The sequence below is a fragment of the Eschscholzia californica genome, unplaced genomic scaffold (assembly GCF_041429995.1).
Source record: "Eschscholzia californica isolate CP2 unplaced genomic scaffold, dmEscCali1.0.p SCAF_3, whole genome shotgun sequence".
NCBI lineage: Eukaryota > Viridiplantae > Streptophyta > Magnoliopsida > Ranunculales > Papaveraceae > Eschscholzia > Eschscholzia californica.
In genome coordinates, this window is record NW_028238420.1 from 57,405,755 (window position 1) to 57,430,248 (window position 24,494).

A 24,494-nucleotide genomic window follows, 5' to 3' on the forward strand; every position below is an offset into this window, starting at 1 on the left:
AAAAAATAGCAAACCAATCAAAATAAATTACAAAAACAAAAAAAAAGATCAACAACATTAAGTGCCATGCCAAGGTGATGATATAACGAAGTATAGATTCGATCAACAACCAAAAAGACTGTATTACAATTTCTTTACATACTTCTATAGTAAGCCTATAGTTACACATACTCATGAACTCCATACTAGATATATTAAATAAATTTGAGAAAGATTAGCAGTTCCCAAAACGCCGATTATGGTTCTTCTTCATCTCCTTAAAATATAGTCCTCAATCGATTAGCATTATCAAAGGAGAACTATACAGTGGTTATCTGGATTGGAACTTCCATATTTAAGGCACTACTTCAAGGTAGAATCAGCTGAACTACTTCAACTATATCAAGTCTCGACCCTAATTCACCCTAATTTCCTACGACTTCGCCTCTGCGGAAATAATGATACGTCGCCAATGTCGACGGCTCTATCCCTTCTGACCTCCTTCCACCGGCATTCCACATCTTCTTTGCCATCCCAACGTTAGTAAGTCTTTTATGAGAACCAAACCATTTAGCCTCCATATACCCATTTCTTCTCCATGGTGGTAAATGCATATTATTACTCTTCATCGACTCTTTAGCAGCTAATGACATTATTTTCACTATTTGTTTTAGCTCATCCGGTTTCCCTACAAATATTCTAGGAAACTCCCCCAATAACGATAAATATTCTTTTGTAGGTCGAGCTATCGAGAACTCTCCAGCAAGTGCTACTTCAATTATGTAACGAGTCCCGTCCACAAAAATGTCAACATATTCGTACTCGCCTGCCGGGAAGCCACTCATTTTGTCCCAACTACTCTTGCAAAGACCTGAAATTGAACAATGTAGTATAATGTTAAACAACCACTTCCTTTTGAGAATCTAAAGATGTTAGAACAATAGAGAGAAATTAGTGTTGGGGGCCTGTCAAAGCTACTGTCTCATGGGTCCTGCCTGCCTTAGCCCACAACTCGAACTTAGACCTCCCTGCCGAAGAGCCTGGTGGTCTGGGCCAAGCCATATGGGAATCGTCTGCCTGGCCCGTCTGGCTATATAGCGGGTGGTTCCGGCCAGTGACTCGCCTCAAGCAGACTTTTGACATACCGGACTAGCCTGTGGCCCGCCTCAGGTCGCTATTGGCAGGCCACACTAGCATGTGGCCCACCTCAAGTCAGCTTTCAACGGCCGGACTGGCCTGTGGCTCCTTTGTGCTGGCATTTGCTAGCCCAACGGACCCAATTTACACTACAACTACTTTTACCACAGGCCCAAAACTAATGCAGTGGGACTTGTGGAGAAAAAAACGACAAGACCAATGAGAGTCCGGCACATCAGTTATTGGTGTGTGGGCACCCTTTTAGCACCCATTTTCAAACCAAATATACCAAACAATATAGTTAAAAAAAAATTCACAATAAAAATGGAAAATGAGACATTTAAATTGATTAGTTTATAGGAATTACCAGCATCAAAACCTCGATCACGCAATCGATTCACCAAACTACGTTTAAACCCTTCAGATGAGGAATTTGTTTCGATAATAATAGAAGCCAGCTCTGTTTCTTCACGAATCGTTTCTTTAATTTCATCCAATTCGGTGACACCTAATGGTTTCCCTAGCAAATTCCTCAACATTTTCTTCATCTCTGAAATTGACAAATAACTTTCCGATAAGTTGAATTTTTTCTTTCGATTGTATTTTTCTTCTTCTACTTCTTCTTCTTCTTCATTTCTTCTCTCAATGAATGAATTAATGAGATCAGAAAGCTCAGTAGAGTCATCAGGAAAGTGATGATCGGTTCCATCGCAGAAACGAGTTTGAGCAATGACTTCGTTAAACGATGCCGTAACTCTTTTAAACCTAATCGGATAAGTATTCATCATCTTCTTCTTCTTCTTTTCTCTCTCACTAGAATCCTCCTCTGTTATTTCTCTCTCTCTTTCTCTCTCTAGATATTGTTATGGGAGTAAAGAATTGATAGAAGGATGTTTGTTATTTATAAGACAAGTCCGGTAAAAAAAAGTTTAGAGAGAGAGAGAGATTAAACGACGTTAGCAATGTATTTTTGGGAGTCGATATTTAAAAATGAATGTGGACAATACTTCAGTTAAAATGAACGAACGTGGGCGATTTTATGACTGGATTCATTCTTAATTAACCCTTAAGGTTCATTGTATTTTAGGGGGTGTAAATGTAATTAGACCTAATTACTACTAGCATTTAACAAATCTTTCTTGACTACATACATACATGATACACCACCTAGGGTTGTATAAAAAGCATTTCTCAAGGAATTATTCTTGAATTTGGTTGAGTAAATAATTATCAGTAATTATGTCTTTTAATTTTGAGTTATATATACAGAGAATAACTCTATTTTTTTAAGTTAGTGTTTTGGGTGGTTTGCTAATGTAATAAATGTGATTTTGTGTATTGCGCTCTAAATTTTTTTTTTCCAAATTTGTTATGTAAATCTCGGTATGTCAAAATGAAATTATCAAGTTCACCACCTTTTGGTTTAACGGTTGGGCACCTCTTTTAAGTCCATGAGGTCGCGGGATCGAGCTTCAGTAGAAGCAGTTTGTCATCAAGATTTATCCTATGTAATTTAGGCTATAAATAATGTAATAATTTGTCGGATTTTAAGTCTCTTTCCTTATTGGATTTTAGGCCTCTTTAGTTCTTGGTTTGAATTAGGCGGTTATCGTGCTTATCACATCTTCATGATGCATCAAGGCCTTGTAACGACTAACGTATAGTAGTCGAATTCTTAAAAAGAAAAATGTAATTATCAACTCGAACCGTTTGATGCCTTATTGCTTCTTATTCTAATCTTAATTGTTCCTTATTCATACCCTTAGTTCACATTCAAAGTAATCTCCAATTAAAACTATTTCTTCTAACTTAATACTCCATACTACATTATTTGTAACTCAGTAGGGGTGATGATATAGATGTGAACGAATTGTTTAATATAAAGAGTTAGAAATGTTATTTGGCCCGAAATCTGGGGTATGCCCGAGGCTTATGTGGCTCGCTTCCATTGTTTAGGACATTATTTTTGAATCTCAATTAGACTCCCAATTTATGTCTATCTGGAATATTTGACCTTATGTTTGTCTAATGATCTAACTTTTTTTTTTTTGTTGAAAGATCTAATGATCTAACTTGATTTCATAATTAAGATTTCGTTAGTAAAATTTAACAATGTAAATTTTTTTTTGTCTTTTCACTCCTATTTTCAGAACTATTACCTTCTAGACGGCACAGAAGTACTGCTCCATGTCAAATACGAAGCTTTAACCGAAACTCTCATTAAAGCTAGGTTGTCACTCAATGTGGATGGAAACAAAAGCCCTTGTGGGGCCCTTAGATCCTTTCCTACTTTTTCTTTTTTTTGTTGAGCCTAAATCCTTCCCTACTAGATGATGGAAGTTTTTTTTGTTGCAATTACATTCTAATTTGGTCGTCAAACTATGATTTCGTCATTCAAATTTAATACTTAATACTTTTTTTCCCATTTACCATATGTTTTAAAGTTATTTATGTCACGTCATTTATCTCTCAATACTCATCAGATGGGTAGCTGAAAAAGGGTGTTGACAATGGCCGCCCTGCCGTTAGGTCGTTGACAATGGCCGCCCTACGGTCGCCAACGAATTTCAACAAATTTTTTTTCTCTTCTTCTCACCACCATCACCAATACATGGCCACCACCACCATCTTCGTCTCTCTTTCTCTCTAGCTTCGATTTAAAGCTTCTGCTCCAGCAGAATCTTCAACCGAGCGTCAAGCTTCAACCAAAGCTTCATCAGGGCTTCAAATCTGAAGTTTCATTGACATCCGAAGCTTTAAATCATAACTTGAATAATATTAATATCAAACATCTGGCAACGGCGGAAGTTGATGGTAGATTACTTCAATGACAACCCACTGATTTCAAATCCACCACGACCTCAGATGCTTCGTAATATCTTTAATGTGGGACTATAACAAGAAAAAGAATGAGCCAAGAGGGAACATTTACCTAATAAAGTGACAGAAACTAATCTCATAAATCAAGTCCAAACACAACTTCTCAAGGTAATTTATGTTTCATATAGTTGAAGAAGTTAAATAAGCAAATAAAAAGTTGCAGAATTACATCAATTCCCAACGCCATACTAGTGAACAACAAAGTCAAAAGATTAAAATCTGAAATAGTACAAATGAAAATGAGCATTACCCTGCTTTTATGTACAAACTTCAGATATAAACTTGTCATCTTCATCCTACAATGGACCTTATGAGCTATCCATTGCAGTATCATTTCCATGCGAGTCAAAACCAAAAGGATTGTTGCTAGAAATCGTCTTCTCATTGTGGGTAGCACCGAAAGCGAATTCTTGTGACGGAATGTGTAGAGGTTCCTTGTCAAAAATAGATGGGGAACTGCTGAAACCGAAGGCAGGAACTGCATTGCTAGCTTTTGGGAACTCAAACCCAAAAGGTTGTGTTTGAGGTAAAGGGAAAACTGCAGGAACTGGATTGCTTTCGACTGATCCAAATATATGTCGTTCGTACTCCTCTAGTTGCTGGTACACACCTATAATTCATGTACAATATATTCTACAGTCAGGAAAGAAAACATGGATATATTGTCCAACATCTCGTACAGATGGCAACTATGTGTAGTCATGTCCCATGTAATAAGTAAATATCAGTGGTTATCGTGGAGGTTTTGCCAGGGGTCAAGGAAGACAAATATATTGATTGGGAAATTCATCTTAGATATTAAATAGGAAATTGATTCTAAATGCTTAAGGTCTAATGTAAGGAAATAGACCTGAAGATAGTTCCACCGACGGCCTTCGAGTTTTGACCCATTGGTAACCTTGAGCAAGTCTCCATCCTTTGCATTTCATTAAGTAAGCTATTACAATGGCCGGTGACCTGTTACAAATCAGAGTGATAATTTTAGTAAAAGAGAACTGAAAATTTTTAACCCCATCTCTTCCCCAATATCTAACAGTTGGTGTACTACCACTAACCTGCTTTTTCCCGACATGCAGTGGACGAGAACCCGAGCTTTGTCTTTCTCACATTGTTCTGTAAATACAAATATGTACCAGTTTCAGTGGGACGGAAAATAGAGAATATGCATACGGAACGGAAAAAAAAATTAATACTTAATTATGCCTAAAATCATTTACTTTGAAAATCAAAATTTGAACAACTTCAACACAAGGTTTCTTAATGCCGAGACACAAGGTAAGAAGCCACAAGATATGCATTCTTGAGTGAAGGCATTCTTGATGCGGATTTGGTTATAAGCTAATGCACAGAACTTGGTACATTGAGAAAAATGGGGTTGAAGTATAAACGACATGAATAAGAAAGTGGACTTCTTATATGGAAACTTGACTTCTGGTCAGAGCAAGATCTACAAATAAGTCAGCTGAAACTGCCAAGTTGACCCATAATCTTGTCGTCTTCTAACCATAGATGGATCTTGCGCTTCACCTTAAAAAATTTTGAATTATCAAAACTTCAGAGCATGCAACATACTAGATCACGTCAGATTAACAGATAATGACCTTGATGCATTAATCTAGAAAGAAACAGTGTAAGAGGAATATCTAAGAGTTGCTGTCAGTTACAAAATCAAGGAATCACACTAAACGTTGAAGTGAATCTCAGGCATATATTACACAGAATGACAATACGCCATGTGACAATTGTCTAGGTGATGCCTTCGTATAATAATGTTTTAAAAATGGATCAAGGCATACGCCTTGAGGCCCGCCTTGAATCGGTTTGGTGCCTTCTTGCCTCCAGGCACGCCTTTTTCATACTCGACAAAATGTACGCATTTACTCCGCTAGGCGTACACCTTGAAACGAAACGCCTCAAGGCGTCCGAGGCGTAAGCCTCACAAAATGGCCATTTCTGTAAACAAAAAAATGAATTGTACAATTGTATCCATAGGTTCACTTTTAATTCTCATTACGTATATTGTCTACATGTGGGTTTTTAAAACGAAAAATTTAATGCTCTTGTTCCGTTTGAGGGCTTTGGAGTTCATGCTCTTGTTCCTTTAGAATAAAAATTTCCAAAACACATTGTTATTTTTGTCTATTAAACATCTAAGACTTTGGATTACAATAACAAAAGTAAAAAAAAAATGTTAAGTGATCTTTCTACACAAAATTTGGTAATTTACGAAAAAAATTTAATGTACACTGTTTATGCACTGAGCCATATGCCTCCAGGCGCTGTTTCGCATCTTAGGAGCCTACTGCCTTGAGGCAGAAAAACACTTTTAAAAAAGCATTGCTATTATATGAATTCATTTAAGACTAATTAGCCAACCATATGGAAACTAACAAAAAAACAAGAAATCAAATTGGAATTTAGATTCCTTTTTCCTCTCATTCAATTGAATAAAACATCGGACATACAAATTAAAGCCCAATTCCTTATCTTTAACAACCTAGAAATGTAAACACAAAATTCTTAAAGCTAAAATTCAATTCAAGGCAAGCATTACATTTCAATCTTATAGATAAAGAAATACCGCAAGCATTTTAGCTTTACTCAGTCACTTTCAAAATAGTAGTTAATGTGGTATAAAATCTTAACAAGATTAGAGAATAGAGATCGTGTTTACAAACTCCTCCCTATCATATCAATAATCAGCTTTTCGTATTCTATTAAACCACAATAAATAACCAATACATCTACTCTACACTATCTTACACATATCTCAAGACCCCAGATTTGTCAATTGCAGGAAAAAAAATTAACAAAAAACTTAATATAGGTAAATATATAATTTCATACAAGTGTAAATTATTTGAAATAAGTTTTATTGCTACATGATATATTAAGGTACCATATTGATGGTTCTGGTTTACTAGTTCCAATTTTGAGACGTCGACACTTAGACAGACAGCTCATTAGGTTGGGACAGTTGGGTACTCAAAAAACCAAGAGGTCATAGGTTTAATTCTTGAGAGCTACAGTTTATCTTTTTTAGGCACATCTATTTGCTCAACACTGCTTCCCATTATGATATTAGTTGAATTTCGCAGCAAATTTGCTTTGTGGTAGGCCATCCACCAAGAGAATAAGTGCACATTTTATTTCCCATGATATAGGTTTCCTATCTGAATACTTCTATTAGTGTGATAATTTGTACTTGCATAAAAAAAAAATTAGGTTGTGTATTTTTAGCGTTACCAATCTAGATTTGTTTCTTAACGAAAATTATAAAATATATAGAATGGAAGAGAATACTTTGACCACTTGGGAAATACTTGTAATACATTTCTGAAAAGAAAACGTATCAGATAAGGTGGTAACTTATAGTGTGGGGGGAGCTAGTGGACAAAGGTGAAAGGCTAAAGCAATCCTGAGATCTAATAAAGTAATAAACCAAGCACTAACCGCGAACGAATAAAATAGGAAAAGGATCATATAGATGCAAACAAAGGTTTCAATGAGGAAGAGAAAGGACGATAAAAAGCAAATGCAAACCTCAAAACAAGATATCCAACCAGAAGAGAAACATACAACACCAAAGAAAAAAAAATATATGAAAAACATATAGTACTGAGGATTCCACCTATAGTTGCGAGGATGACGAAAATTTATGAGGGTACAAAGATTTGGTTATCTTAATGCAACAAGGTAACTACCACAGATGCCCACAACCAAATAGAAGAAACCATGAAACTCATTCAGCAAGCCATCCATGTGATACATACAAGCAAAGGAATGTCATACCTAAAAATTGGATTGCATCGTCAAAAGGTAAAATTTTCTCCTCCTGAAGGCAGTGATAAGTGAATGAGTTCTTGTAAAGATTTTGACAAGCAGGTACAGTCTGCAGATTCAGGAACCAAGAATTGTATGAGTACGAGTAGTATAAACTCAAGAAAAAATGAAAGACAATAGGAAGTAGGAAGTACATGAGAAACGAAAATGGAAGATAAATAGGAATTTTACTAAATTGAAATGGGCAAGCTACTTACCTATCGAAACAACTCAAGAACAATATCCTTTCATCTAATTATAAAGAGCATCGAAATAACGGCGTTAAATAAGAAGGGATTATAGAGCTCCGACAGTGGCATAAAGATACAATAGAAGATCGAAGACAGTTCTATACCAAAACCTAATTTTCCTAACTCCCTAAAGGTAGAAATTTAAGTCATACAGAGAGCAAGAACACAATGCAATTTATCAAAAAAACCTTAGCTTATATCACTTTCTAATCAAACTAATACCTAAAACCATTAGTTTTCAGCTAACATTAAACCTAATTTGTTGATTAACTGAAAGGGCAATTGTGATAAGTCCAATCAATAAAACTTATTTCAAGACCTTTTTTGTTCAAAGATTAAAACTTTATGAGAAAAGAAACATTACCCACACTTCTATTAAGTAATAATTGAATTAATTACTTCAATACATCAATATAAAAACTTCCCCTTTTATTAGAAAGAACAAAACCGATTACTAATCCTGTTATCAAAGAATCATAAAGATTCCAATTAAAACCTAAAGAATAAAACTTACATTAAGAACGCGAGAGATCCCCTGAGTTTTGAGAAGTTCAGCCCTAGAAGCGTTATCATAGCTGCCCAAGTAGAGAAACTCCGGCAAGATCTCCGACGGAAACGCACTTGTCTGAACCCCAAATTTCTCGGTTGATGCCGGTAGCCGATGACCACAAATCCCACAAATTTCCCCTTCTTCATACTTGTGATAGTGCCCACATACCCCACATGGATTTTCCCTCTCTCTCTTCCTCATCGTTAAACTCTCTCTTTTTTTCTCTCTCTCTAAACTCTCTCTCTCTCTCTCTAGATTTGATAGAAATTAATAGTAAACCAATAGGGGATGTAAGATTTTAGAAACAATGATGTTTTGGTACGAATCTTAGAAGCTTAAAAATCTAACACAACATAATATTTACAGATTGACTTAACTCTGTACAACGTGGGTGTCTCTAAAGGCGCCCCAATTTTTGCTCTTACCCCATTACCTTTCTTGGCACTCCTTGTGGGCCACCGACTAATTTCTTTTTTCTTGAATTGTTCAGCGTGTGCCTCGAACCCCCTCCGACTAATTCATTTTGCTCTTACTTCATCACTCTCTTGGCATTCCCCTCAGGCCTCGGATTATTCAGTCTGAAACCCACTAATTGGGATAGTCCGAGGACAGTTCGGTTCTAAGTGCTTGATTTTAATTTTTATATTAATTCTAAATGTTATAAAAATGAAAAATTGTTTGTTTTAACTTTGGTGTATTTACACATTAGTATTTTATAGTAATTCGTAATAAGTTCGTTAGTTTAGGTAAAAGAAAACTACGGTTTACGAATGCTATGTCAAAAATATTAATCGTAAATAATTAAGAATTATGAAGGTGAAAGAACTTAGTTGTGTAATGGAGTTTGGGTGTTCCATGATTAGTGAAGGAAGAGATGTTAAAAACATTAGGAGGAAAACTTAGGTGAATTATGAGTGAAGATGTAGAAGAGTCATAGAGAGAGTCATAAAAAGATTTTGTATTTATCAATTGTTTAAGATTTTCTTCTTAGTCAACATTATATTGAATATTAGGAGAATGATAGAAACGTCCTTTTTAGCACTTACAAAGTAAGTGGAGACTTGGAGCTTACTATTTTACACTTACTTTGCCGCCCCTTAGAAGTGATTTTCACTTATTAAGTTAAAATCAAACGACCTAAAATTACCAGGCCGCACTTAATAAGTGAAAATCACTTAATAAGTGCAAAATCAAGCACCCTCCTAATTTGATTTCCGTTAGACTACCCTGATCAGTGGACGCGTGAAAAGAAAAACTGAAAGTAAGATGAAGGGGCGCCTACATACTAAACCATATAAAGTGAGCAAATTATGTCAACACTATTTGGTCAACCGAGTGTTGACACAGATTTACATCATTACCCAAAGAAACCGAAAAGAAAAATCAAAATCTTATGTCTGACTTTAGGGAGGGAAATATATTGGGCAGGGCACCAGTAGTAGGTCCTAGATTCATAAAGACCACCGCTTTAAGAAAATAAGAATATTTTTCTGGGTATAAAATTTTGGGTGAAACAATTTTGATAAACTTTTTTTTTTCGTTTCTGTTTCTCCTAAGCCCTCACAACTATTTCTTCTCCACGCAGGTAAAGTCGCGGGCTTACTGTCATTGCTAGCGACATTTAATATTTTTTTCAGATCTTTAAGTCGCGTGCAAACTGCTGCTAGCGACCTTTAATAATTCTTCTTCGTCTTCTTCTTAGAGATCGAAGAAGAGAAAGAGATGAAAGAATTCTTAATTAAAAAAAACGTTTAGCATTCACAACAGAGATAAACAAATCTCAAGTCAAAAAGATTTCTCTTCACACTTAATCCGAATTGCAATAAAATTCCGTTGAAATACTACTTCTTTGAGATGAGTCAATAATTACATGAGAAAAAAAAAATTCTTTCGAAAGGGTGAAGATATTTTTTTTTTTTTTTTTTTAAAGGTGAAGATAGTTAATAGCCACACATATTCGTCATTGCAGATGGTATTTTAACATAAATTCAAAATTAAATTGTGGCATTCTTAATTTTAATTTTATTTTTGTTGCATTATTTATAGAGGGTGTGAATGAAAGGAAAAGGCACGGGAGGGCAAGCATGAGTTGGTCTTAGGTTTAATTATTGTATAGTACATGAGACTCTGACCGGCTCTCAGATCCAATCAGAGGCGCTCATATCAAGAAAAAATAAAACCCTAGTTTTTAATGGTAAATGAAGAACACAAAAAAATTGAAAAGGGGAAGAAGAAGAAGGAGAACCACAATACTGAATTTCAGCTCTCTTCCTCGATTTTCTTCTACTTGATTTCGGGGAAGTAGAAGGAAAAGGTATATTCCCCTTTCTTCATCTCTCTAAACAAACGCGACCTTCCAAAATTATCACCCCCCTTTTCAATAGAACAATTCTAGAGAGAGAAACTGAAACGATCCATCGTCGTCATAAGGTTAGTTTATTACCAATTTCTCTCTCTCTCTCTCTATTTCATTCGTCTTCTTTTTAATAATTCAAGTTTGAATTATTGATCTTCGTGTAGAAGTCATTTGATCTGAAATGAAGTATAATTAGGGTTTTTCTTCTGTAATGATGAACTGAGGTTTCGCCTTTCATTTTTCGATTTTGCTTTCTCAGATGGGTTTGTTGTCTAGTTGAATCAAGGATTTTATTTTTCCCCCCTATTTGGTTAGAATTCAGTTTATGTTTTACTTTTTTTTTTTATTGTTGTTCTCTTGAGGAAATTCTGTATGTATAGAAATCTTCCAATGTTAGATGATGATTCTAAGAAATTGAGTGTGTTTTGATCATTCAGATTGCATCTAAACTTGGTCAAAAACTTGTGTTTTTTGTTGTGTAGAAATTGGTTTATGGAAGAACTCCATCTTCTATGAATTTTGTCAATAATGTTTTGAGACATCAAAATTTCAAGTTTGGGTACCTTGTATATCTGGCCCTAGCTACAATTTTAGGGTTCTTTCTTATGTGTTCTGGTTGTATTATTTTGGGGTGCTAATATATAACTTGGGATTAGGTTGAAGACTTGCTTGTTTAGCCCCTTCGATTAGGAGGTTGGGGATCTAATAGTAACTCGTTTTAGTCTTTGTAATTTCTTTTTAGTTTGACTGGTTGTTAGAAAACTTTAAGGTGTTTGATATGCCTATTGTTCTGTTATTGAATTAGTATTTTATGGTTGCTGCAGGTGCATGATTTGTTGTTCTCTGGAGTTGAAAAGTACCTCAATTCTATCAGTGTTTTAGACCTCGGTTGTCGTTTTTGAGAATGGCAGATAAAGTGCCGAGCTTCTGGGGTCCTGTTACATCAACCACCGAGTGGTGCGAGAAGAATTATGTCTACTCCTCGTATATTGCTGAGTTTTACAACACTATCTCAAACGTTCCTTGTATACTTTTGGCGTTGATTGGACTTATAAATGCTTTGAGACAACGGTTTGAGAAAAGATTTAGTGTTCTTCATATCTCTAATATGATACTAGCTATCGGGAGCATGCTTTTCCATGCGACTCTACAACATGTGTACGTATCTATGATATTTTATATCTGTGCATCTTCTTGTATTTTCCGCCTTACTCTCCTATCTTTTCATGTTACAAATTTGAAACTTTATCAACCTTCATCCTTGATTTCATGTTCTCCTTTCTAATACATTAGAACATCTTATGCAAGTCCATTGGAATTGCTTTATAGTTTCTCTAGACTGCTTCACTGAAGCATATATTTATAGTCGACTAACTGATCCAGGAAATGGACTGACAAATATTTGGATAAAGAAAATGAGTGTCTTGATTCTCTAACTTGAGTTATGCGAAAGTGAAGAAGTTATGCGAAAGTGAAGATTTTTTTATGCCTATGTTAGATGCTTCCTGTTGTAAGGTCTTTAGCTGTGGTATCAGCCTACCAGGTTATAGTAAGACGACTGGATTTGAATTTTAAGAATCCCCATACAATTACGAGAGGCTTAAAAATGGTTCTAAGTGACTTTATAAAATTTTAATTGCAACATCAGTATAATTTAGAGATTTATAAGATATAGTTGATTTGTGATCATTTCCCATTAGAGCTCATAGTATGTTCATACGTGTATATATTTACAAGATGAAGACTTTGTTAAGTTTAAGGCATCTTTTAATATATAATTTGGTAATTGTTATGGAATGCTTCATTCTACCTTGAGATGTGGGGCATTCGTCTATACGGTATTTTAGACCTGTCGGTTATACACTTTGTTCTTATATACTTCGCTTGTTTTTCTGAGCTTCCTCTATTCCACTAATGATTGATTCTGTCCTTCAGTTGTTATGGTTTCCTAGTTTTGTCGATTTACTCCCAACTTCTCATTAGTTGGTTGCATTTGCATTTTGAATTTTTTTCGAACTGTCTTAACTCCATCTATCGGATGATTAGGATTGTTGAATTTGCAAGTCTTATTTGTGACCATGACCTTCTGTTTATTGTGAAAACCATAACTGCTATGAAGTAACTTGCTTCTAGTCCTTATCCTTTGGTTTATAGTTGCTAAAATTTTCATTACAGTATGTTTTTCATTCTTCTAGTAGGTTCAGTAATATGTTGACGACATCTGTTTGGTTCAATTTAACTCTAAACCCCGAATCCTAAATTCTATTACTTGATTGTTACATTATATACTTCAATATTTTAACCACTTCAATACCTATCTATGCAGACAACAGCAGAGTGATGAAACACCAATGGTCTGGGAGATGCTCCTCTACCTCTATATACTCTACTCCCCAGATTGGCATTACCGTAGCACAATGCCAACATTTATTTTCCTCTACGGTGTTGTCTTTGCTGTCGTTCATTCTCAAGTTCGTTTCGAAATTGGCTTCAAGTTTCATTACGCAATCCTTTGTCTTCTTTGCATACCCCGTATGTACAAATATTATATTTATACAGCAGATGCATCAGCAAAACGTCTAGCCAAACTTTATGTGCTAACTATATCTCTGGGAAGCCTGTGTTGGTTGGGTGATCGCTTTTTCTGCAAAGAGATTTCTGGTTGGTATGTTAACCCACAAGGTCACGCATTTTGGCATGTTCTTATGGGGTTCAATTCCTACTTTGCAAACACGTTTGTGATGTTCTGTCGTGCTGAACAACTTGGGTGGTCACCGAGGGTCATTCATCTTATGGGACTCCTGCCCTATGTGAAGATTGAGAAGCCAAAAACACAGTAAACAGATGATACTGAATATTTAAGAACTTGAGGTGGTAGATTAGGGTTTTTGTGCTCTTTTGTTATTTTTTTTTGTTATTTTCCTCAAATGGATGTAAAGGATAATCTTGGTGGTTTGGTTGATTAGGGTTTTCATTGGAATATTCAAATGTAAAACTAGCAGAATGTTCTTTGGAATGTACTATATATCTTTGCTTTTGTCAGAGATTGAGAGAGGAGGGGGAGGTTGGTAGATAACCTAGGTATTGTTTTTGGATCAACTCATTTGTTTTCTATTCTTCCACTGAAAAGTGCAAGAGGTATGTTTGAATTCATTGTTTTATCTCACAAGGATTTCATTACAGTTTTTGTAGCATGAATAACCTTTACAAGTTTTTATCTTCCTATTTAGCAAACGGTTGTATTTTGACAACCACGACATCGTTGGTGGATGACTAGAGCAACCATCAGCAGACGTTTGGCATGGCGAGAGGTTTTACCCGAAACCCCTACATAGACGAGGTCCGAGATTTGGGCTACTTGATGTTAACCAAGCCATCCCGTGGACGAAGGCAGTGGTGTTTATATAACTACCGTGAGGGGCAAAGATAAAAAAGAAAAAGTTAGTGGTAAAACGAAGAGAATAAGTGAAGGACGAGAAACAAATGAAATATGAAACCACAAGGAGTTGTCTAAACAAAGATGATCGGGATGGTTATTGCCCAACCCACTCACATTTTATGAAAGAAAGTTCTGAAAGACAGGATAACCATTTGAAATATTTTTTAAAATTTAGAGTCCCGAAACACTGGATCTAACAAACAGTATAGAGTGGACCAAAATCTGACGCAAGGATGGTATGAACTCAGAGAGGCTTCGTATCGACAATGGCCTCGAGGATCTTTTTCTCCAAATCGGTTTCGGTAACCCACATGGAACTCTGGCGGCGAAGGAGCTCTCTCTTTTCTTTCTTCTTTTCCTCTCTTGTTTTCTCTTTAAGCCTCCAATTTTCCAGATTCTGTTCTCTCTCCTTCATCTGTATTCAATATTCATGTCATTGAACCTCAGAGTTTATCAATGCAGATATGTGATGGATAACAGGAAAATAAAGCTATTCGGTGTAAATAGAAGCGAAAAAAAAGTGCGTAGATGTAACTACCACTTTGGATACTGGATACCTACTCGGAACTTAAAAAAATGAAGGGTTTTTCCTAACAAAAATTGGGATTGGGGGACTTAAGAGAACCCAAAACAAATTATCTCAATATAGGAAAACGATTTTCAAATCTAAGTTTAAGTAGACTGCACAAGTACAACCAATTGAATCTAATACACCTATATGGCTTGCAAAGACCATGTTAGATTGGGATCCACACAGAAGGTTATCTTCGATTCCTCCAGGTAGTAATTCGAATACGTTAGGTGTACAGTAAGCTGTTCAGAGTTTTAAGCTTCTACAAAGACCAACTTGGGTGGTGAGTGTCTTGTGATAGTCCAGGACGCATGACATAGTATTGAATGGGTAGGTATCTCTTGAATCTTCAATAGATCTCCAAGTGACTAGCTGATTAACATGCAACATAAATACAGTCACATGTAATGTGGTCACTCAAAAGGAAGTTGTTTGGTATATGTTATTTGAATTGTATTAAAGGAAATATTTGTAACAAGGAATGTTCACGTGTGTTCGACCTGCCCGTGTAGGGCACTTGGCCAGTGATTTACTCGTGTACTCACCTAGTGACCAAAATACCTCAGCATAGAACACATCTCGGTAAGTTTTACCCAACCTTGGACACATCACTGGACCAAACAGAAAGGTGCGGAAAGTACACACCAGCAAGTAAATGACATAGCTTTTCTACTCCGCAGCCACCACACCATCTTCCTTATCTTACTGGATTGAACTCTGTTATCGAGAGTATACAACAAGGACTCAAGAAAACAGGCGTGACGTATCAAGACCCGAAATTACGCTAACAGATTATACGTATTGCAACATAGAAGGGTTATTGTGTATCTAATTTTTTGGAGGGTTTTAAGTAACATTGTTCTCCTAATATTTAAACAACAAAGAACGGAAACAAGTCATGCCGTATACTGAAGCCGACCTTACTCATGTACTACTGACGCTACGGTGCTCCTCTAGAGGTGGTTCTATCCCAAGGGAAATTTACACATCAACCAACAAACGGAAATAAATTTATCTTGGTGTTTCGTAATATAAATGGTATAGACATACATATATGAGATTTTTAACATGTTTTTCGTCTGACACATTTTTAGAGCGGTAACCTAATCTAAATACTTTTTCTTTATTACATTACTTGTCTCTTCCCATGAACTCCTTATCGTCTATAGGCGAATAGCAAGTTGTTATGCCGTACGTTAAGCAACAACCAATTTTTACATCCTAAACTTGTGGACTATGACACCATATCCGATCTCCTTACCATACTCCACCCTAATTTGCATAAAATTTCAATTTGTGTCTCAACAAATTCTTTTCTCTATGCGGCAATCCATCTAGGTTTTCAGAATTAAGTATTTCTCTTGACATGTAAAGATAAAGCATCTAAAGTGGCTCAAATACTCCTAGATCCAAAATGTACTTTCAATATTAGCAGCAATAGCTTAATTTTCTACAAAATATGTGAAATTAACGTCTAAAAAACCCTAAATTTATCTGAAAAACTACATTTTTGAAACATTTTCATGCAATTTCTCAAGGATTTTGACATTGCAACTTTAATGTATTAAAAGTTAAAACTTAGAATGAACTTACTAGGGTTTGTCGAAATTCATCTTCAAGAATCTTTCTCTCAGCAGCTCTAGCTTTAGCCATCTCAGCTTTAGCAGCTTTTCTTTCTTGTTTAGCAAGACGAATAGCTTCTCTGTTAGCTTCATCTTTCTTTTGTTTCTCTTGCCTTTGTAATTCCATCTCGTATAAATATTCTTTTCGAAGTTCTTTAACTTGATTCGCGTAATCCCTTCTTAGCATAGCAAGTTTCGATTGTGCTTCTTTTGGATCTTTCGGTGCTTCCCAACTCCCTAAGAAATTGCAGGGTTTTGAATATTCATGCTGGTTTTGATGGTGGGAATGGTGAGAAGTTAACGTTGATGATGAAGTTGATTTGAATCGGAGAAATGATTTGGAAATACCAGCTGATGATGATGATGAAGAAGAATAACGTAAGATTTGACGAGAGGCCGCCATTGATTTCTAGAGAGAGAGAGAGAGGGAAGAAGAAGCTTGAGATGAGTTTGATCAAGTGGGAGGTTTTTGTTTGATGATAGTAAATGGGTGATGGGCTTGGGTTTCTTATGGGCACTCTTAATTCTTCCAAAGTGAATTACAAAGAGATACACATATCACCACTCAACTAAAGTGAAATATGGAGATACATACACGTTAGCACACTTAAACGGATGTACATTTCATCTTTCAACTAAAGATTTTCGTTTGTTTGACAACTAATAAAAATCCTATTATTTTTATTATTATTTGAGTATTTTTAAACGATTCTTTAAAAAAAGTATTTAAGAAATCTTATTCTCGAAATTCGTTTTTTCTTCGAAAACTTTTTTTCTCGAAAAATAATATTTTCCAGAAATTATTGTTTTTTTCGGAAACCGAAATTTTATGAATCCTTTGGGGAAGAATCGTTTTTTGAAAAAAAAAACGATTGTCGGAAAAATCTGGTTTTGAGAAAAAAATTATTTCGAAAAAAAAAACGATTGTTTGAAGAGAAAAATGATTTTCGGAAAAAACATTATTTAGGAAAAAAATATATATTTAAAATAATTATTTTAAAGAAATATTAATTTGTTAATTTTAAATTTGAAATCTAGATTTATTAATCCAAAATCCTAGCAAATCTTTAGGAGGTAGGGTGGGATTTTGGTTTAATACAAATTCTGGAACAGAATCCTTAAGATTCAAGAGTCATAGAATTCTTGGTAGTCAAATAGACCAAGGATGTTTGATTCCTACCAAATCCGACATTTGATAGGAATCCTAATCCTGCAACCAAACACACCATTAAATTAAAGTTTTAACTTTTTATCTATATTGTAGAAAAAATTATTTACTATAAAATACAAAATTCCTTCGAGATTTTCAGCGAGGACCACTTCCAAAGTAAGTGGCTCGGCCTTGACACATACGACTTTTAGAAAATTTTCTTCTATCCCATTGGAGTTGCTCTTAGAGTGATGGAATTAGGCTGTTCTAATGTATTGTGTTTAACTCCGGGAGATAATTAGACGAGTAAACCATTTTGTGTGTAACTTTCCCTTTTAGCAACAATACAACTTTTTTCTATTAGGGAGAAGGTACTGAGCAATATAGGTCATCGGATTTAGGTGGTTTGAATTATTCATTCTTACTTAATCTTACTATTCTGACTCCGAATCATTTGGTTCAACCATTCAGACAAGTTATACAAAAACAATGACATTCTACTCGAACCAATTCTAACCTCCAAAAACATCTAAGCTCATTCCAATATTTGTAATCTGAGAAAAATATCCCGTTCCATGTGAAATTATTATATTTCAACATCCTCTTATATCTCAGGAACACCCAAGCCAAATCCATAATGAAAAATCAAAGAGAAGAAATCATCTGAATAAACATGTCAACTCTTGTTCATTTCTAGCCTATTAAAATTAAACACTCAAAAGTCAGGTCAAGCAAGAAGAAAGGGTAGAAATGAATCACAACTACTATTACAAATCCCTAGACTTAAAAAAAAGTCTGCATTAACAAATGGGTGGGTATCAAGCACTATACATTGATTCCCAATTCAAGAACATACCCCCAAGCTAAAAATAATTTCTACTGTTACATTCAAAGCTTTATGATTTGTTTCATCAGCCAAATTGCCTCTCCAAAAAGATTTGCCCTAGCTTCATGTACAAAGCCCTTTGCTCCTCGTAACTAAGGTTTCTCATTATCTACATCACAAGATAGCAACAACTCCTTTTATTCGTAAAATAAGAACAAGATAACATAAACTAGATGTATGTAATAGAGTGAAACTCGGCCTGAGATGAGCTCTAGAAGGTGCAATGTACTTGGTCCCCCGTTACTTAGAAAGAACTACGAGTCATACGATAAGCACCTTGTGTTACATATCGGTTAGCCTTATTTGTGTGCTCTAGGCTGATCAGGTGGAAAGTCTAGAATGGTCTAGGAGTTCATGCAACTATATATGCTTCATTCCTAAAAAAAAAAAACAACTTTGACGAGTTGCGAAATGAAAGGTCCGGATCTGAACTCCCAGATCTCTTAAAAGCAATCATATAAACTTGTTTAAGCACTCAAACCTGGACTCTTCATCTCCCGTGTTGTCAAAGATGTTTTCATTTCTTGTAGGCTAAGAAGCATATCCCAAATATTCCATGTGGACCATGCTCAGTGGGAATGGATGGTGCTAAATCCAAGACAATGTGCCTCGCATTGGGATGGGTGCCAATCCCGCCCAGAGGTGTATCTAAATGATGTCGCCATTCTTATATAAATAAATGGGTTATTTCCCTAATGGCCCCCTACTTTGTGACCAGCTTCCCGCCTGGCCCCCTACTTTACGAGAAATACCCATATGGCCCCCTTTTGTTATAACACCATCACTCTCTCTCCTCATCATGTTTTCTCTCGCTGCCAACTCACGCCACATCATTTGCTACGCCACCTCATCACCTTCTCCGGCAGAGGTCGCCGGCCGGCCAAATTTCCGGCCGGCGACCTTCAAACTAAAAAAAAAATATATATATTTTTTTTCTCTCTTCCTCTCTCTCTCTCTAAAATTACTCCGGCGAAGGGAGACCTTCGCCGGAGTGGTCTGTTCTTCAAGGAACAGACCAGGTCTGTTCAGTGAAGAACAGATCTCGGTCTGTTCTTCAAGAACAGACCACTCCGACGAAGGTCTCCCTTCGCCTGAGTAATTTTAGAGAGAGAGAGGAAGAGAGAAATTTTTTTTTTTTTTTAGTTTGAAGGTCGCCGGCCGGAAATTTGGCCGACCGGCGACCTCTGCCGGAGAAGGTGATGAGGTGGCGTAACAAATGATGTGGCGTGAGTTGGCAGAGAGAGAAAACATGATGGAGGAGAGAGAGTGACGGTGTTATAACGGAAGGGGGCCATATGGGTATTTCTCGTAAAGTAGGGGGCCAGGCGGGAAGCTGGTCACAAAGTAGGGGGCCATTAGGGAAATAACCCTAAATATATATACACATATATGTATATAGAAAGGTTTACCTGATCCAAGATTATCTCAGCCGAAAAGGTCTGTGGAACGACAAAAGACTGATGATAAATATACGCAAAGACAGCCATCACCATCTGCAGAAATGGATCACATTTAATCACAAAACACTTATGCAGCGGCATTGTTTTGATACCAGTTGAATTACTTGTTCCATGTAATACATGAACTTGGTAAAGGACATAAGATTAAAATTTTAATGACAAATATTATATATTCATAATTTTCTTTAGTTTACCTGGCAATCCATCCTATCAGTGATTCCACCATGGCCAGGGATACTATCACCAAAATCCTGTAAAGATTACAGTGAACATCAACAATGGTGAAGCTGGTCAAGCACTCGTATCAAACTTCATCCTAAAAATCAATGAGGGTTTACCTTGACTTTGAAAGCTCTTTTAAAACCACTGGCGAAAAAGCCTCCAAAAGGGGCTATAATCGACGCAAAAAGCCCAAGACATAGAGCGTGCCACTGCACCGGCAAAATTGACACCTCCTTCCATGCAAACTGTGGATGAAGACAAGAACCCTAAGATTATAAATCGATTTTTGAAGATAGAAATACAGCTAAAAACTTGAAACTTCGATAAAATATATCACCACTTACCCATTCAGGAAGCCATCCTGCCAAAGAATAAGTTTCCGGCTTATAAAGGGAACCAGGATCACAGTGAAGCCAACCAGTCGAAAGATCCTGCAAGTTTTCAATCATCTCAAAGAATGAATAATTGCATCCTCGTATTCTTGCAGTTAGATGGCAAAATTATGTCAGAGTTTTACCTCCCTAGGACACGTAAGCCACTGAAAACGGCCCATAACATTAGCTAGCTGCACATATCAAAAGAAGGCGACAGATAAATACTTCAGACATGTGGACAGAGAAGAGGGGGTGATCTAATGTGGAAGTAGGCGACAATTCTTACCATAAATGCAGAGAGCATAGTTGTTACAGATGCTCCAATGAAACCCTCCCATGTTTTCTTTGGGGATAACTTGATCAAAGGTGTTTTTCCAAAGAAAAAACCAAAGAAATAAGCAGCAATGTCATTGATAACAATAAGTGAGGCTGGCAAAAGAAACCTGCAGCAGTGAATTCTAATGAGCGTCAAGAGGTAAAAGCATAATAGTTGCAAAAATTGTTTCAATTGAAGAAAGATCAAGGAAATGTTAAAGTGATCTAACCAGAAAATTCCTTCAAAAATACTTGCAACAGTGAACGCCGACTGAGTGAAAACAACAATTAAAATCATATGCGTCCATGCATATTGCCCAAACTGATACTTGTACATCTTTTTCTTCAGAGTAAGAATGAACCACATAAATCCTGGGGCGAAGTACAAATAAAAACAGCTAAGAGGAATACCATATAATAACAAGATAACAAATATCCGGACAACAAATATCAGCTCAAAACAAGAAAAAAAAACTAACCAGCGATATATAGGAAATAACAAATGACCATCTGATATTTAATGAGACCGCTCACAAGCTTGTATAAGAATTTATCCGAAGTCACAGTGTTGACAAGTCGTTGACTGAGGATGCGGCCATAAACAAACAAAACCGCAGTGAAGAAAAAATGCCTGGCAACAAGAGCAAAGGTGAGACACGACAATGACTCATGTATAAAATGTATAGAATCTACTGTCGAGCACAAAGAAGCGAAGAGACTTAGAGATGTACACCAAAAGTTTAGTTTACAAAAACAAAGTTGACAAGTCCGCTTACCAATTCAAAAGCCTGAATCCAGGAAGGTGACGATCTTCATGAGCTTTTCTGAGTAGGTTGAATAGCTCCTTTGCCATAAAGATTTGAATCACAACAATCATTGCCCAAATGTATAGATGGCCCATGTAGATAATAAGTGCAAACCCACCAATCATCCAGACAGACGAATACGCACGAATTAACATTGAACGATATTTGTTTTGATCGTTAACCAGTAAATGACCTCCATTTGCTTTACTTGACTCAAGAGGAGCCTGACAACAAAGAAGAACCATTGAGTTTCTAGCTCCTCCAACATTGTCATTGTGCTCAAAGCCTCATAGAGTAAAAGACTAATATAAAATCGAACAAAGTTTTTCTATAATAACTTCAAAACCTTCCATGATTTCAACGGAAAAAAAATGAAAAGGACAGGGCGAACCAAGGACAAAACTTCAGCTAAGGCAGGGGGCACGGACCACTGGGCCTAGCCGAAATTTCCTCTAGGGTAACCAAGCTCGTTAAGATTTACTGCCTTATATGAGCATGAACTGTGCAATGGAAATGTACCAGGAAAGTTGGTAAGAATGCGTAGTGATCGTGATGCAAGATCAATTCCCCAGAGCACGACATTGTTTTTTATTCACTCCTCTAGGGGTGTTTGGTAATGATATACCATTTAGTTTCTAATAAAGAGGAAAATTCAATGAAGAATATGGTTGGTTTTATTGAATATTCATACCACCAATTATGAAGTTTACAATTATGCAACTTTTCGTTGAAAATCTGATGTCCTAAATTAAGAAACTTTCATCTTTCCATTACGTTTCAATAATTCTTTATGCAAAATAACTCAACGGATGCCTAAATTAGACAATTTTACTCGACATCTTTTTCTCTATCTAGCGAACATACATGCATTCTACTTGATCATCCACTAATCATAACAAACTATCTATAGAAGATAATTTCCTCATGTATTTAGTATCTCATTTGTGTTCGTAATTGATGTTAGTGCTACTCTTATTTGACTTTTCAAAATCATTATTTATAGACATTTTATAATAAGCAAAGTATAAATTTGAAGTGTGAGCAAATTGTCAAATGAAAATAATTGAGTTCGCATTATATATTGGCCCCCCTTGATTTTTAAACCTGGTTTCTTCCGTGGGGCAAACTGTTCAACATCGTCATATTTAGAGCTAGGAAAACGGAGTAAAGGCAAACAACCTCCACCTCCAAGTACCAATGTATATATTTGTTTGATAAAGCAAAACACAAAGGCAAAAGTGCAGCGTCAAACAGCTCCAACAATTTACAATTAGAATTTATATCACTAACCTCATTTGAGCGTCTGCGATGTCTAATTCTCCCAGATGGAGTTGATGGCGTGCTGGAACTGTGCTCCTTTTGCATTATGTTAACACTTCTTTGTTACTCCAAAGTTCTTAGATAAAGTTCGTCAAGTCATGAAATACGCAAGTACAATTTTCAATGAACAGATGTGAGGTCGATTGTAGTCTACAGTAACATAATGTAACAAAGAAAACATGAGTCTTAAAATCAAAACAAAAATGCCGTCTACTAACTGAAAAGGAAAAAAAAATTAACGAACGCTCGTTAAGTAAATCAACTAGAATGCAAAGAACTTATTAAGCAACAAAAATTCAAATGCATTTTTTAACAGAACCACGTCATTTAAGTAATAATAAGATGGCAATCGGTGATCATATCCATTTGATTTGGCAAGTAAAGAAGACGACCAACAGTATAGCAAAATCATATAAGCAAGCTCATGACTAGGTTCAGATAGATAATGCTCAATAGAGGACTCACTTAAACCATATATCCGACGAAAAATCATTAAATATTGGCTTGGTAAACTAGTTGAAAATCACCAGAACCAGTCTAACTAGTGTATCAAATGAGTATATCCCATAATAATGACCTGTAATATGTTATCTCTTTTTCCTTCAATTTGATTTTACTATTAGGATTGTTATCCCCATTTGTGATTAATTTAGGTATATCACATGATAATGACCTGTAATAGGTTATCTCTTTTTCATTTCAATTTGATTCTACTAATTAGGATTGTTCTCCCCAATTTGAAACAAAATTTACATACATCACACAATGTCAATACACATGAGGAAGTAATCAAGTAAATCCCTAGAAATTTTGTAAACAAAAACTACAATTTATTACGAGACCTTGACCTTCCCCCTACCTGAAGGGGAGTTTAAAAAGAAAAAAGAAAAAAACGTAAGATCTTGAGGAACGCAAAAGAAACCCTAAGAGTTGCTTACTTGCTTGCTTATAACAACTCTTCCATTAAAGTGATTTATAGTTTAAGAACGAGATTTACCTTTATTGTATATGGCGAGAAACGATTGAGGTTTCGAATAAAATTTGAGGCAAACACACTCAATCTTCTGGTTTGTGATTTGCGGGTCAATCTCTCTCTCACTATAAGCGATATAGAGAGAGAAAGAGGAGAGAGAGAGGGACAGAGGTAAAAGTATAGAAGAGAATTGAGAGATTCTGGGAAGAAGAAGATGTGATGTCTGGGTACCAAAAAACAGGAATAAATCTACCGATTTTTTGTGTTGAACAGTACTCTCGATTTATACAAAGTATAAAAAGATAAATTATTGGGTTTTTAAGTTTGGTCCCACTTAATTTTAGTAACAATATGTATACTAAAATGATATTTTCTTGTCCC

At 35.9% G+C, this 24,494-nt stretch overlaps 5 protein-coding genes across 8 annotated transcripts; 1 reads left to right on the top strand and 4 right to left on the bottom strand.

The window, feature by feature from the left end:
- Nucleotides 1–61: 61 nt before the first annotated feature.
- LOC147552322 (uncharacterized) lies at nt 62–1,989 on the bottom strand. Its single transcript, XM_086669929.1, has 2 exons — nt 1,484–1,989; nt 62–850 (listed from the first exon to the last, which is right to left on the bottom strand). Exons 1-2 carry the CDS (start codon nt 1,902–1,904, stop codon nt 405–407), a joined length of 867 nt encoding a protein of 288 aa, XP_086526055.1. The 5' UTR covers nt 1,905–1,989; the 3' UTR covers nt 62–404.
- Nucleotides 1,990–4,043: 2,054 nt separating this feature from the next.
- LOC147552323 (protein-tyrosine-phosphatase IBR5-like) lies at nt 4,044–8,974 on the bottom strand. The gene is made up of 5 exons (XM_086669725.1): nt 8,584–8,974; nt 7,789–7,888; nt 5,052–5,109; nt 4,847–4,953; nt 4,044–4,606 (listed from the first exon to the last, which is right to left on the bottom strand). The coding sequence occupies exons 1-5, from the start codon at nt 8,818–8,820 to the stop codon at nt 4,305–4,307; spliced, it is 804 nt and encodes a 267-aa protein (XP_086525851.1). The 5' UTR covers nt 8,821–8,974; the 3' UTR covers nt 4,044–4,304.
- Nucleotides 8,975–10,581: 1,607 nt separating this feature from the next.
- LOC147552324 (alkaline ceramidase-like) lies at nt 10,582–14,012 on the top strand. The gene is made up of 3 exons (XM_086668893.1): nt 10,582–11,049; nt 11,800–12,133; nt 13,302–14,012. The coding sequence occupies exons 2-3, from the start codon at nt 11,880–11,882 to the stop codon at nt 13,813–13,815; spliced, it is 768 nt and encodes a 255-aa protein (XP_086525019.1). The 5' UTR covers nt 10,582–11,049; nt 11,800–11,879; the 3' UTR covers nt 13,816–14,012.
- A 429-nt stretch (nt 14,013–14,441) lies between these two features.
- LOC147552325 (stress response NST1-like protein) lies at nt 14,442–17,058 on the bottom strand. Its single transcript, XM_086668894.1, has 2 exons — nt 16,579–17,058; nt 14,442–14,829 (listed from the first exon to the last, which is right to left on the bottom strand). Exons 1-2 carry the CDS (start codon nt 17,008–17,010, stop codon nt 14,659–14,661), a joined length of 603 nt encoding a protein of 200 aa, XP_086525020.1. The 5' UTR covers nt 17,011–17,058; the 3' UTR covers nt 14,442–14,658.
- A 1,245-nt stretch (nt 17,059–18,303) lies between these two features.
- CDS2 (cytidinediphosphate diacylglycerol synthase 2) lies at nt 18,304–24,494 on the bottom strand. 4 transcript variants are annotated; one of them, XM_086667881.1, is made up of 12 exons: nt 24,138–24,494; nt 23,111–23,290; nt 21,791–22,044; nt 21,494–21,645; nt 21,245–21,386; nt 20,986–21,142; nt 20,843–20,890; nt 20,670–20,756; nt 20,442–20,570; nt 20,298–20,354; nt 20,053–20,136; nt 18,304–18,752 (listed from the first exon to the last, which is right to left on the bottom strand). In XM_086667881.1, the coding sequence occupies exons 2-12, from the start codon at nt 23,183–23,185 to the stop codon at nt 18,669–18,671; spliced, it is 1,269 nt and encodes a 422-aa protein (XP_086524007.1). In that variant the 5' UTR covers nt 23,186–23,290; nt 24,138–24,494; the 3' UTR covers nt 18,304–18,668. The 4 variants fall into 4 exon arrangements, with proteins under 4 accessions (XP_086524007.1, XP_086524008.1, XP_086524009.1 ...); XM_086667882.1 differs by having other exon boundaries at nt 23,111–23,216; nt 24,138–24,402; XM_086667883.1 differs by having other exon boundaries at nt 18,304–19,335; nt 20,027–20,136; nt 24,138–24,402.